The sequence below is a fragment of the Python bivittatus genome, unplaced genomic scaffold, assembly GCF_059951505.1.
Source record: "Python bivittatus isolate LINGU-HERP-01145 unplaced genomic scaffold, Pbiv_v1 ctg000020_np1212, whole genome shotgun sequence".
Lineage (NCBI taxonomy): Eukaryota > Metazoa > Chordata > Lepidosauria > Squamata > Pythonidae > Python > Python bivittatus.
Genome location: NW_028277030.1, coordinates 26,861,948 through 26,877,075, shown reverse-complemented (window position 1 = coordinate 26,877,075; position 15,128 = coordinate 26,861,948). Strand labels below are relative to the sequence as shown.

Genomic DNA, 15,128 nt, shown 5'->3' with positions numbered 1-15,128 from the left:
TGTTCAGCATTTATTGTGAAATCCTTGTTAATTGTGTATATATATACAAATACTCTTTGTATTTCTTCAAGGGCTGTGTTGTAATTCCTCTTCTAGTAAAGTGGATATTTGCATATAGTCTTGGTTGCATTGTGTCTTCCCTTGTGTGGATAGTCTTCTTAATGTGAAATAGTAAAGGAATAGGAGAGAGGCATAGTTTCCGTTGCTAATGTTAATGCTTGGCATGTGTATAGCATTTAGGTTACAATTCTATGTCCCCTCAAGCATAGGAATCTCCAGATATTTCCCCAAGGTCAGAGATGGGTTATAAATGTGGGGGGTGGGAGTCGAAGAGAGATCTGACATTGCACTTCCTGAGCCCTATCCCACTTTCAGTGGCTAGCTCTTTCCAAGATCAGGAATTCCCAACCTCAAAAAACTCTCAAAAGGTGAGATTGGTAGAAGCAAACTGGGAATTGCTGGGATCCTCCATGTTCCCAACCTGCTTCTTCACGCCCCCCGGTCCAAATAGTGTGTAAAATTATGGAAAATGGATAAATGTTTGCCATCCTTTGCAATACATAACAAAATTCTCAAAATTTCGTACTTTAATTCCTAGAGTTCATTCTATCAATCTGGATCCCATCAAGATCAAGAAAAAAATACTGTTTTTGGATAAGAACAAGTGTATGGACATTCTGTTAACTGTATTTCAGTCACAGTAAGTTGAAAGGACCTCAAAATTGCAATGATGCTTGAAATAATTGGGGCTGAAGTAGTGTATTGTGGGTTGTATTCTAAGTCCAGACCAAAAACACATGCAAACATTTTACTTTGGCTCCTAAGCCTAAATCTTTCGGAGGCTGTTCCAATTCTGGAGACCAGGAACTCTGTTGAGATGCCCAGATCCCTTCATCTCAGTGTCCCCAATTGAAGCTTGGCTGTTCTGAACAACTCCCCTTTCTCTCTCAGGGGAAGAGAGTTGTATCTTCCCTAGACCATCTCTGCATATCACTGGTGGTATACCTACTACAGATTGAGAAATGCTGATCTAAGGAATGATGAGAAATTCAGGAAGAAAAAAGAATACCTTTTCATACAATTTATTTATTTATTTATTAAATTTTTCAACGGCCCATCTCCCCCGAGAGGGGGAACTCTGGGCGATTCGCAACAAACATTAAAAACAAAAAATATATAAATACATGAAACCTTAATTAAAAACATTACTAAAAAGGAGAAGGAGAGTCCAAGACGATGAAAAATCTGAGGCTGAAGACAGAAGGCCTCTATGGGGCTAGCCATCCCCATGCTTGAGGTATTCCCACCCCACCCCAGGCCAGGTGGCAGAACCAGGTCTTCAAAGCCTTACGGAAGGCCAGGAGTGTGGGGGCCAATCGCACCTCTGGGGGCAGGATGTTCCAAAGAGCAGGGGCTACTGCAGAGAAGGCCCGCCTTCTGGACCCCGCCAGTCGAAGTTCTTTCACCGAGGGGGTCCGAAGCATGCCCTCTCTGTGTGATCGGGTGGGACGGGCTGAAGTCATAGGGGAGAGGCGGTCCCTTGGATAACCTGGTCCCATGCCATGTAGGGCTTTAAAGGTGATAACCAACACCTTGAATTGGACCCGGAAGCAAACTGGTACCCAATGCAGCTTGTGGAGCAACGGTGTTACATGGGCCCTTCTTGGGGCTCCAACAATAGCCCGTGCGGCTGCATTCTGGACCAGCTATAGCCTCCGGATACTCTTCAAGGGTAGCCCCATGTAGAGTGCATTGCAGTAGTCTATCTGGGAGATAACAAGATGTGAGTGACTGTTTGAAGGGCATCCCAATACAGGAAAGGGTGTAACTGATGCACCCGAAGTTGTGCAAAGGCCCTCCTTGCCACAGCTGCCACCTGCTCTTCAAGCAGGAGCTGAGAGTCTAGGAGGACCCCCAGATTATGCACTGGGTCTGTCTGGGGCAGTGCCACCCCATCCAGCACCAATGATGACAAAATCCCAGATACAGAGAAGCCATTAACCCACAGCCACTCTGTCTTACCAGGGTTCAGCCGAAGCCTGTTGTTCCCCATCCAAATCCTTACAGCTTCAGGCACTGCGAAAGGGTGGCCACGGCATCACTTACTTCACCAGGGATGGAGATGTATAGCTGTGTATCATCAGCATACTGATGATACCTCATCCCATGATGACAGATATCTCGCCCAGCGGTTTCATGTAGATGTTGAAAAGGAGCAGAGAGAGAACCAAACCCTGCGGCACCCCACAAAGGAGAGGCTGAGGATGGGACCTCTCGCTCCCTATCACCACCAATTGGGATTGGACCTGGAGAAAGGAGGCGAACCAGCACAAGACCATGCTGCCCACCTCCAATTCCCTGAGCCATCCCAACAGGATACCGTGGTCGACCGTATCGAAAGCCGCTGAGAGATCAAGGAGAGCAAGGATGGTCGCAGTTCTACCATCCTGCTCCCGGCAGAGGTCATCCATAAGTGTGACCAATGCTGTTTCCATTCCATATCCGGGGCTGAAACCTGACTGGAAGGGATCCAGATAATCCGTTTCCTCCAGAACCCTTTGGAGCTGTGATGCCACCATTTTCTCAACCACCTTCCCCAAAAAGGGGAGGTGGGAGACTGGATGAAAATTGTCCAGCACAGTAGGATCCAGGAAGGGTTTCTTGAGGAGAGGGTGCACCAATGCCTCCTTAAAAGCAGCTGGAAACACTCCCTCCTGCAAGGATGTAGTAACCATCGCCTGGATCCAACCACATGTCACCTCCTGAGCTGCTTTCACCAGCCAGGAGGGGCATGGGTCAAGATGGCAAGTGGTGGCCTTCACAGTCCCCAGGATCCTGTCCACTTCCTCAGGAGCAACAGGATCAAACCATTCCCAGGTAACTGGGTAAGAAGAGTCCCCCGGTATCTCCTCAGACCCTGCCCCACGCTCGGAGTCTAACTTGGAACAAATCTGAGCGACTTTGTCCTGCAGATGCTCTGAAAATTCCTCTGCATGGCCCTGCAAATGAAACCCCACATCCCCCTTACCAAGGAGGGACCTAGTGATCCTAAACAGGGCTGCCGGGCGGCATTCTGCGGACGCGATAAGAGTGGAGAAGTAGTGATGCTTCACCATTTTTATCGCCACAATGTAGGCCTCGATAGCGGCTCTAATCTGTGTTCGGTCGGATTCGGCCCTTGTTTTCCTCCAGTGGAGCTCTAGATGTCTCTTAACCCTCTTCAGCACCCTCAACTCCTCTGTGAACCACGGGGAGTGTTGGGGCCAATGTGGCAATAGAGGACGCATAGGCGCGATCCTGTCCAAGGCCCTGGCCACCTCCCTATTCCAGGCAGCAGCCAAGGCCTCCGCTGGACCGTGCAGCAGATCCGTGGGAATATCCCCCAGCTCCTTCTGAAACCCTGACGGGTCCATCAGGCACTGGGGGTGGACCAATCGCATGGGTCCAGCCTCCCTGCAGAGGGGGGTGGTATAGGAGAAATTCAGGGTCACCAGGACGTGATCTGATCATGACAATAGGGAAAGCTGTAGATTTCCCCTCAGATCACTTTGCCATTGCTCCGACAAGAAAACCAAATCTGGCATGCAGCCACTGTCTTGGGTTGGGTCCCGCACAATTTGAGACAGGCCCATGGCTGCCATGGTAGCCATTAACTCCCGAGCCGCCTCCAAGGACCGCCCCAGGGACGGTAGGTTGAAGTCCCCCAGAACCATAAGCCTGGGGAACTCCACCACCAGTCCCGAGATGGCCTCCAGCAGCTCAGGCAGGGAGGTCACTACGCAGCAGGGAGGGTGGTACAATAGCAGAACTCCCAACTGTTCACGGGTGCCCAACCTAATAAACTGTCTCACAGCCAGAAACTTGTGGAGCAATGCCCCTGAAGGCCACTAGAGACTCAGATCACAACAGCCACCCCTCCTCCCCTGCCCTGGCCTCTTGGCTGGTGCCACACCGAGAACCCAGCTGGGCACATTTCCGAGAGGGGCACCCCCCCCTCGGGCCCCAGCCAGGTCTCAGTAATGCATGGCAGGTCTGCCCCCTCCTTGGTGATCAAGTCACATATGAGGGGGGCCTTGTTGTTAACTGACCTGGCATTAAGCAGCAGCAGCCAAAGACCAGGGTCCCTACGAACCTGCTGACCAGGCTCTGGGAATGAGCCAGGAGGGCCGGAACACGCCACCGGTAACACACGCCCTCCAGCTCCCGCCATATTGTCCCCTACCCGTCAGCACCTTGATAGAGTAGCCCACCGCATAATCCCTGGGGGCTGTAGGCCCAAATGCCTCCACTCCTGAATATAATGGAATATAATGCATTACCTTAAGATGGTACACAGAGTCAGCATTAAGAAGGAACTATGCATTAATGGAGAAAATACCTAATGATTACACATCACCATGACTGCTTTATTACCTTGCAGTTTACTAATCTAATGATTTCACTGCTATCAGCATCCTACATCCTTTTCCAACTGAAAGTGTGTGGATTCCTTAAGCAATGTTGCTTTTGGGGATACATTCCACCCCCCCTTTACTTGCTCTGAGCCACAGCACAAACCCACTACATATTATCAGCAAGGATGGATAAGCATCACTTCTCCAGATCCAGTTGTATTCTAGTGGGACCAAGAAAAGAGAATAGCGAAAGGAGTGATTCTAAAAGATTGGGGAAAGATTTAGTGCCCTTCCCATGCCAAAGTGGACTCGAGGATCTCAGTTTGAAGAGCAACCATTCACAAGAGAGAAAGTAAAGTGTTTAACTAAAGCATTAATACATTCATTCTGATACTAGATAGCCTGTTCTGTGGGTGCAGTGTACATTCAGGCTCAAAAATGTAACACATCTCCTGGGGCTCTTTACACTAGTATACAACTGTACATACCCACCACCCAAGAATAAACATCAGCCTATAGTTGTGTTTTCTGCAAGAAACTATGCTTAAGATTGTAAAGCATTTCCTTCTAGTAAATGAACAATTCAGAAGCACAGTGAGCCTGCGATGAAACCACCACATCATCAGCACTGCCCATGCAATCAGCTTTTATGGCTGAAAAACCAACTTTCCCCCTGAACTTCATCCTCAAAAGGTACAGCATGGCCGAAGTCTGACACATGCATCACAAAAACCGCTAATCTGAAGGTAATTTGACTTCTCAGCTTTTTGCAATTGAGAAAACTTCCACACCTAAGCCATGCTATAGGCTTTATTTGCTACGGCCTATTGCTTGATAATCCCTATAATCTGAGGAGGAGTGCATGTTTGGGTATTATTATTGGGCTAGATCTCTGATGTATTTGATCTATTGGCTACCTTAACTCTAACCTCTAAATCCAATCCTATGATTAACAAAAACGTTTATGAGAAAGAATGGAGGGAGATAAATGGAAGAGCTACCCATAAAACAATACAAAAAGGCAAAAGGTACTATATGCTCAACCAGGTATGGCAGTACCTAGACACCTTTGGCTGATCTCAGAAAGCTAAGCAGGATTAGAACTAGTTAGTATATGGATTGGAGACCACCAGGAAGTCCCAAGGCTGTAGGCAACACTGGAAGTAAAACAAAAAGTCTGGAAGAAACCAATGGCAAACCCACCCTGCGTTCTTGTCAAAAAAACTACATGGACAAGTCAGCCAAATCACCAAGAGTTGGGCATAACTCAAAGAAGATCATACCTTTAGTTTACTACTCTGCTATTAGTTCTACATTTGTAGTGTTTGGCTGAGCTGGTTCTAAAATTTAACAAATGGTTAGCATAGGATTGAGGGAATGAGTTCACATCTCACTCTGAGCCATACTTTTTTTTTTTAATTATGGTTTGATAAATAAGCCACAAGTGGACTGGTTCATAGATCTTTAGGCACAAAAACCAGCTGGGTGGCTTTGGGTCAGTCACTGTCTCTCAACCTCACCCACCGCACAGGGTTGTTGTTGTGGGGGAGTAAGAGGCAGGAGCATTAGAAATACTGCCTTGAGTTGTACAAAATAAAAAGGGATATAAAGTGTGAAGCCAAAATCACATAAATCACTTGGTATTGGCTTGGCACCATGTGTGGACCCAGCCAAAGAATAAGATTTTTATAAGGAACTGTCACTTTCTAAGTATGACCAGGAAGAAAAAAAAGGCATTTTCTCATAGCTATCCAAGGATAATTTGACTTCCATGTCAAGGAAGTGATTTCAAGACTGAAGGAAAAGATAATTCTTAGGAAAATCCACAGAGTTTGCATTGGCCTTTAAGAAAGGATATGGATAATTTAGTAAATGTGGTTCAGTCTTGGATGCAAGCTGATTTTTGCATGAAATACAAACAAAAAATGATTATTGTATCACATTGTGCTTCCTAATTTTTATCTACATTTGTATAAGCTTCAAGTAATTTCCTGTACAATGAAAGCAAATCTGCAAATGTTTGGCAACTAAGAGCTAGATGATGATGATGATGATGATGTATTAAATTTATATGCCACCTGACTCCCAGCAACTCTGGGCAGGTTACAAATTGTTAAAAATGTTTTAAAAACACGTAACATTGCAAGACACAATGACGACAAATTTGATAAAGAAACAAACAAACATTGCAAGAAACACAAAACAAAACAAAACAAAACAAACCAAGATGGCAAAGAAAACAAACCCAGATGGGAACAAGAGAAAGGAAGAAAAGTCCTCACCAAAGGCCAGAGCAAACAGCCTGGTCTTCAGAGTCCCTTGAAATACCAATAGCGCGGGACCTGTTTGAATCTCCAGGGGAACCTCATTCCAGAGGGCAGGTGTTGCTACAGAGAAAGTACACTTCCAGGGTCCCGAAAGATTGTATTGTTTAATCGACGGAACCCAGAGCACACCAACCCTGCCCAATTGAACTGCCTGGGTAGATACTATTATATTAATAATGGTAGTAGTAGTAGTAGCAGTAGTAAGAAGAAGAGATATCATATTTCTTGTATTTGAACATGAAAGCTACATAGTACATTTTGCAAATCCCAAGCAGCATAAGTACTCTCCACAGTTAGTCTTCCTTATAATACTCAGCCCATCAGCAATATGTGAGCAGAAACCATTAAAAGTATATGTTAATATTTCCAACAGCATTTATATTCTAAGCTTGCTGAAGTGTTTCAGAATCCTGCCAGCATGAATGTTGAGATTTCTTTCCCCTAAAGGGTATGCTAGATCTTATAACATTTATGCCCAGTACCTTTGTAAGACAGATGCAGAAAAAAAAAAATAGAAATCAAGAGAATAATGCTGTTAAAAATAGAATTAAAAATACAAAAAATGGAAATAGAATGTTAGTTTGGTTCCAAGGAAAAAAAGGTGCTTTGGACCATAAGTGGGCATGCACACAGCATGTCAGCAACTCCTTAAACAAAAGGGAAATGACAAAATATATATGTCGAAACATCATCCACCTACTGTGGTTTGAGGACTTGCATCACACCACAGTCAAAAGTTTGCATTGCGCCTTTGGACAGATAAATGTTCAGCTTCTCCTTCCAATCAAGCACAGATTAGATAGCCATTTGTTAGGGGCATACAAATTTAATAAATTGTTGTTGCTGTTATTTTACACTGAGCAGAGGATTGAGGTAGATACTTAACTGGCCCTTCCAACTCTGAATCTATAGGCAGAGATGGCTCCAAGAGGCAAACAGAGCTGAGGTTCACACAGGGATGACTGGGCAAGCTGAACATGGCACACGAGCGCCTCTGGTGCTCTCTACATCTGCCCAGATACTCAAAGCACATTACACCACTAACATCTATAGGACCAGAATCTTTTTGTTAACCTCATGCTTTCATTTTGCATGTAGACATCTGTCAGGCATGTAATTTAGAAGGAACATTTTTGTTACATGTTACCGTTAAGGGAAATACTTCAGCCTCTATGCTATTCTCTGCAAGGGACCAGTGGTGTTGGTTGACCACCTCTCTAAAATGATCACAGGAGTATCTCAGGATGGCAAAATAGTTGTCTGTTCTCAAGAACACTTCCAGCTGGGCAATGTGACGCTACCTGGATTGTAAGGATGGGCCTCATGAGCCAACGTTTTGGGTGCAGGTGTGATTAATATCCTACTGATTAATTGGCATTATTATGAATAATGATATTGCAACTTTTTAAATACATAGCATATATAGCCAACTCAAGAGAACTGCAAAGAATCAGACTGGGTGTTGGTAATATAGGTTTTAATGTGCTTATGCCTGTGCCCAAAAGGATTAACAGCAGCCCCCAGTTCTTAGGAACGGTAAGACAACATGCAAACGACCCAAAGTTAATGACCTTCACTGCATTTTCATTAAGACTTGGACAAATAAGAGGACTGCTCTTTCCCTACTTCGCACCTCAAGCTTTAGCTGAACGTGAACATCTGTGTATATCTGATGCTTTTCTCTTTTCCAGGAGGAACACAGTAAGTTCCCATTTGGCTCCCTAGGTAGGGTTCAGATAACAGACAGTTTCCTGTAGTTTTATCTCTCTGGCCAGTGTTCTGAGTTGTCTTTCTGCCTGCCATGCTAGTAGACTTTTTCTCAGAAACACTGCAGTTTAATAACCTAGCCCCTAGGCAAATTTGTTTATGGTTATATTGGTATAGCTGTGACTGGCTTCAGCGACAGTACTCTTGCTCTATTGTTGCCATCAGCTCCTCTTCAGAGTAATCATAGGATATCTTGGCCCGTCTCTCTGGCTTCTTGAGCGGCAACCTGCAGATTTATGTGAGAAAGCAATAATCAGGATAAAAAAAAAAAACTGAAATGAGACCTAATTTCTTTCCACTGCTAGCAAAACGTTATCCTCCCATTTCTCCTTTAATTAGCATGTGTATCTAATTCTCACATTGCTTTTTAAGACGTTCACTCTGAATGTTTATATCCCATCATTTAATTTTAAATAAAATGGAACTCACAGCATGGGAGATCAACAGGATTTGGAAGGGTAAAGTGGGGAAGGAGGAAGACACATCTATTTCCTAGGAGCTGGGTCATAACTAAATTTAATGGAAGGAGAAATTCATACATGTTATAGGGAAAGATCCCTGACCTTTTATAGCTAAGGGGTACCTTTGGAAAGTTGAAAGTGCACTGTGGCCCTTCGTAAAACTTGCCTGATGAAGGCTTTCCTATGTAAATATCCACAATTATTTAATAAAGCTTTGTTAATTGCTTTTATTCTGGTGTCTTGCCCATTCCCTCTTTGGTATCCAAACTAATGGCCATTACAGCCAGCAACAATATGGCACTGTGATGGGGATGGGGACCCAGTTGGTAAGGAGACCAAGAGCAAAGCAGAATGATTATTCTGGAAGAATAAAGGGATTGAAATGTCATGCTATGTTGGAAAAGGAACTTCTTTAAAGCTGTGGATTATAATTAGAATCCCCATGAACAAAAGAAAAATTGTTCTGATAATGTTCAGGAAGCAATTCTAAAGTGTTTTTTTCTTGAAGGAAAAGCATGCTAAAAAAAAAAAATCAGGATGATTGCAATAAAGATTCATAATCAAACTGATAGCCAACACACGTGGTCTTCTTCAACCACTCCACATCTAAATTAAGAAAACAGTGTCGTGATTAAATTCAGTCCTCCCATCAGTTTTCTTCCATCAGCATATGGACTATCTGAGAGATATAATAAGAAAAGCAACAATCCAATCTCGTGAAGCGGCCATTAAAAGAAAAAAAAAAAACTTCTTGCCACAATATTTCCTAAATAAATGCTTGTAGAAAAATGTGAAGAAAATTATTACCGAACCATGCTAAACAACCGATAAAAGCACAGGAACGAAAACTGTCCACTTCTGCAAAGGAGTATACTGATGTCTCTACTCATGGTTATTATCATTTGATTCAAGATAACTTACTGATTGGCAAAGTTATTGCTCTCCGGTGTAGATCTTGCTAAAAAACCCTGAAAAACAAACGAACATAATGACACTTATATAGCCTATGACAATGAAATGCAGATTGACCCCTGCTAGTAACTCTTATAATTATATAGATCAGTGAAAGCAGAAATGATTTTTGGCAAGGAAGGTGAGGGACTCTGACATTCCTCTATGGAAACATTTTGATTGCTGGGATTAGAAAAGTTGATGTATGTATATACATTTACCTTTCCTCATTCTAAGAAAAGACAATGAGCAGGTGATTCCTACAGACACAAGCTGGAAGAATACTGTTAAAGAAAATGCATCATTACCTTACCAATTAAAATCATTAGATCATATAAAAACATTAGCAGGAGAGTAAGTATGATGGGAAGATGGCAGCATATACATATTCATGTGTGCACCCATGCTAAGAATCTGAGATAGAGGTGCCTCCTCTGTTCTCCCCACCAGTTTCCAGACCAAGGTAAATATGCTGATGGCAACAACTCAGCCTAAATCATGTCAACCTCTTCCTGCTATTCCAAGCAGTTTAGCTTAACAGATATATCTGACTCTACTTGACTGAGCAAAGTTCTAATCGGATTCATCCAGCCTTGAAAACAGGGTATGATGTTGGTTAACAAATCCTACCTGTGAGAAACTTAAACTACAGGTATGATTTATATTCTTATTGGGACTTTCCACACTGCTGAGGTGAAGGGCAGATTTTGACAGCTTTGCCTCTCAGGGACAGTGCTGGTTATGGACCAGATCAAGACAATGATGTTGTGGGGGCACAGCAGAAAAATAATGTTGTCAGGGCATGCTTGTGCAAGTGAAAGAGGGCCTTTAAGGACACTGAAAAGTAGCTTGTCTTTTTAACCATATTTGAAAGACAGTGCCATTTCTTAGTGTTGGATTCAGGCACACTGACTGAACTGTGTAATACCTCTTTAAGCCCAGCCAATCATCTAGCTTCCCCTCTTTCTTGTAGGCCAGGAAGATCTCTGCTGCCTGTGTTTGAAAACCCTGCAAATACAGAACCTGTTATTAAACCATTTCCAATCCTAACATATGAATGGAAAAGCGGAATAACAATATAAGCTCTGTGCAGTCAGCATCCCTGCTTTCTTAGAAGGTGTCCTATTTTCTGCCGGTATATACTACATTTTAGCTCATCTTGACATCATCACAGCCCATTTTCTCACCTGCAGTTTAAAGTGGCCTCTTAGTGTGCTAACAATCCCCTATTCTCATGTCCAGCACATAATTAAATACCTTTGTCCTCTGGAACAGAAATGGTTCTCCCCCATCAAACAATGTGCTGCTACTCCTTCAAGGTGCATAAAGTTTATAGCATATTGCTACTTTTATTATTATCATGGAGACAAGGTCTGCATGTGACCAGAGCACAGCCCAGGAGTTTCAAAGTGCAGGCTCACCCCCTTCCCTCTGGCCACTAGCCAGTATCTGCCACCACCCACCCATTCCAGGATCTGGGCTGGGTCCCAGGATCCTTTCCTGGGTGTCCCTCCTTTTTTGAAATCAACCTCTTTTTTGGCTTCCAGACAGATAAAAGACAGAGCTCCACAGAGGAAAGGAGAGCAGCTTCTCTGAATAATCATTTTCCCTAGTGAAGTAAGAGATGAGGCCAGCACTGGTCAGTTTCAGATACTTAGCAATCCATAACCCAAGTTGGCCTAATCTTATCTCCAGCACATAACTTAAATACCACTGAGTTCCCTGCCCTCACAGGCTATTTCTGCCATAGGATGTCCCTAAGTGTGTCTAATTATATCTGTTTGACCTGGAATCTGTTTTGGAGTTGCTCAGTTACTTTAAAAACCAATTAATTTAAATTTAATTCATTTACATTGTTAAAAATTGATGCACACACATTTATGGTTGGGAGCCATCTCTGTTTCTTAATTTCATCCTGCTTTAGCCTGTCAGGTGACCAAGTGGTAAGAAGGTGGAAGAGCCAAGGAATCAGAACAGAGAGGCCTGTCCTTGGAATCTGGGTCAAATTACATCCCATATGAGAATGGGTTTCCCACTGGATGGTGATGTGCCAAGGGGGTGGGAGGTGGGGAGAACCAACCATCAGAGCTGTGAAAACTGGTCCATTTGCAAATCTGGGGAATAAGGTTTGGCAAGGAATTGCAACGGTTGACAGGCACAGGATAGGCCCCTGTGATGCCAATAGCTAGTTTTAGCTAGGAACATGGCCTCAGAGGAATGCTGAAGTATGGTTTGCATTTTTTTTCCTCAGGAGTTTTGAGAAAAGTATCCCTGGAGTATCAGGTCTATACATGAAATTCAGATAATTGTAATACAGATGGAACCAAGTATTGATTAAGAAGGCAGCCACAAGATGGCACTGTTTTATAAAGACTTTGCTAAAACAAAACAAGGATTCCCCCCCCCCCCCCAACTAAAATCTGGAACTGAATTAAACATATTAGTTCGGCTTGTAAATAAAATCCAAATGTCATTTTCATCATTTGGTTGATTAATAAAGGCCCCAAAGAAGTCCTTTGACACAGGAATATCTCCCCTAACAAAAGCGCAGCATTTTTGCATTAATTACATCCCAAAGGCAATAACATAGGCTTATAAATAGCTAGTAAGCTTTCCGTGATGAGTCAGAATTGTTTCTAAGTGACCAGGTTCTTTCTTCCTTTTTCTTTCAGGACACCAAATGTTCCCAAATGATAAATATGAATAATTGTAGATATGCAGGATATTAAACTACTTCTATATTATTGCCAAGAGAACAACACAGACATGTCCAAGTAGTTACCAAGAGTCCAGCTTGACCTGAATGAGACTTTTCTCTTTCTTTCCAAACATAAGAAAGTCCCAGGAGTTAAATTGTTCTAATTAAATAAATAGCTTTTCAAACTGAACCAATTTCAGTCTGGCTTGGGGGGGGGGGGCTTATGAATGCAAGAGAGCAACAGCAAGATGTGTGATAGTAAATTAAGTTGTACAGCACTTATGATAGAGTTCAGGTTTTACAGTACACACACTGCTATTGCACTTTATCCTTGTGGTGTCCCAAAGCTTCAATATCCAATGGAAACTTTCGTCAGCGAGGGATAATTTCCCTTCCTCTCTGCAGCCCAATCAGAAGCTCCAGAGAATTCGAGAACCTTCTTGGAAGTCGATGGGGACAAAGTTGGGGGAGCTGCTGCTGTGACAGAGAACTGTGATCAGTCCATTCTCCAACATTACACTCTACCAACTTCTCACCTCAGATCCCACAGCAACGTATCAGAGAGAATTGTGCAGCCTACTACAAACTCCATTCTGTGGATGGAAACCTCCACTCACTGAATGAATCTTCCACTAATTTGAGACCAACAGGTGCAACAAACCTAATGCTGTTCTAATGATGCTGCTTTCCTGATGTCCTGTAAGGTTGTGCTGCCACTGGGTACATCTTTACTAAGGTATGAAGTTGGGAGCTGTAGCTCCAACAGACACTTAGGCTCCTGGGCTTTTTAGTAGATCCTCGTCTGAGGGATGATCTTCAGGACCTATTGAGAGTCAAGCAAACTTTTTCTTTTACAGCAAGAAACTTGTACAGATAATTAGAGCCAGCCTGGGGTTGAATTGTGCCTCAGATGAGAAATGTCTTTTGCATCACACACAGACTTTCTAACTTGCAATTATTTTATTTGTAAACATATCAGACAGAACTGTGATTCATTTCATACGTTTGATACACATTTTACCTACAGTGATTTACATTAATAGGTGGTTCCCCCCTAAATGAATGAATGAATGAATGAATGAATGAAAAAAGTTAATATACTGGCCACAGATAATTGGTCTGCCACTTCCTGTGTTCCAAGCCTGTTTCAGATCAAATGCAACAACCGGATTTTGTGTTTTTATTTATCTTTATTTTATTCAAACATAGCACTAAACATAGCACAGATCATTCCCTTCATCTATGTTATGCTCACAACAAACCTAAAAGGGAGGCTAGATTAGCCTTCCTCAATTTGTGTTAGCAAATTTCAATTTTCATCAGCTTCAAACAGTCTGACTATACTCAAGAATGGCAGAGTTGAAGTTTGAAATAACTGGAAGAGTAATCAGGTTTAGTTGCAACAGGTACCTGGCTGATCTCAAAAACTTAAGCAGGATCACATCTGGTTAGCAATGGTTAGGAAACCACCACGAAAGTGGCTAGTGGCTTGGAAAAACATCCTAAAAGGCAACAGCAAACAACCATTTTGATATTGTGGCCAAGAAAACAATTTGGACATGCCCATGAAGTGACCAAGAGTACAGCTCGACCCCAGCGAGACTATTTTAATCAAGTCTGGGGAAACTGGATAAGAGTTCAACGTCCCCAGCCGTGAGCTTGGTGGCTGTACAAATCTGTGGGTCACCAGGTGTTGCGCGAGACTTCTCAGCAGCCCGGTTAGCCTAGTCGACTCTGAAAGATGCCAGGTGTTGCATTCAGCAAAATCTAGAAAGCCCCATATCCCTCCGCCTTTTGTTTTTAGCCGCGCGACATAGTTCCCCGGAACCACCGGAAAAAGAGCCACAACTTCCCGCAGGATCACAGAAGGCCATGCCCGTTTACCTGCGAGGAGTGCTTTATCTCCTGTACTTTTCCACATACTTTTTGCCCACGCCGCGCCCGGGTCCTCGGCCCTCACGCTTACCTCCAGCACCTCCCGCTGTTCCCCGGCCTCCTCGGGGCTGCCCTCTGCCGGGCGGGAGCAGAAGTCTCCGGCGTCGTGGCGCGGCGGCGGCAGGAGCTGGGGGCTGCCTTCGTCGCACTCCTCGAGCACTTGGTCCAGGAGCTCCGAGTCCGAGTCGGGCTGCTCGCGCGGCAGCGAGGGGGCGCGCGCAGGGGTCTGCCCCGCGGACCTGGCGCCGGCAGCCCCCTCGTCGTCTGCCGGGCCCTGCCGAGAGGAGGCGCTGTGACTCGCGCTGACCCGTCCGGGCCCCCGCCAGCGCCTCGGCGGGCTGAGGCTGCGCGCCTTCCCCGCCCTGCTGCTGCCGGTGCCCATAGCGGCGGGAGTCCCCCGGGGCCAGTTGCTGCAGTTACTCGAGGCCGCTTTGCTGCTCCCGATTGCTTTCCAGATTGTTCTGATTCTAAAGCCCAACTGTTGCGGAGTCCTGGCGGGCGGTAGCCAAAGAGGGTGGGATCCGTCCCCGCTCCTTTTCCTTGTTTCCTGCTGTTTCAAGAACATTCCTTGGGGTTTAAATCTGTTCACTGCGGA

General features: G+C 44.3%; 1 protein-coding gene across 2 annotated transcripts; it reads right to left on the bottom strand.

Moving 5' to 3' along the window:
- Nucleotides 1-8,170: 8,170 nt before the first annotated feature.
- On the bottom strand, nt 8,171-15,128 carry CYS1 (cystin 1). 2 transcript variants are annotated; one of them, XM_025170174.2, is made up of 4 exons: nt 14,565-15,128; nt 10,829-10,908; nt 9,871-9,917; nt 8,613-8,714 (listed from the first exon to the last, which is right to left on the bottom strand). In XM_025170174.2, exons 1-3 carry the CDS (start codon nt 15,096-15,098, stop codon nt 9,908-9,910), a joined length of 624 nt encoding a protein of 207 aa, XP_025025942.1. In that variant the 5' UTR covers nt 15,099-15,128; the 3' UTR covers nt 8,613-8,714; nt 9,871-9,907. The 2 variants fall into 2 exon arrangements, with proteins under 2 accessions (XP_007433741.3, XP_025025942.1); XM_007433679.3 differs by lacking the exon at nt 10,829-10,908 and having other exon boundaries at nt 8,171-8,714; nt 14,565-14,953.

Coding starts and splice junctions, on each gene's coding strand:
- CYS1 (XM_025170174.2), bottom strand. CDS start 15,098: ATGTTCTTGAAACAGCAGGAAACAAGGAAAAGGAGCGGGGACGGATCC. Junction 10,909..14,564: donor AACAGCGGGAGGTGCTGGAG/GTAAGCGTGAGG, acceptor CTGTATTTGCAG/GGTTTTCAAACACAGGCAGC.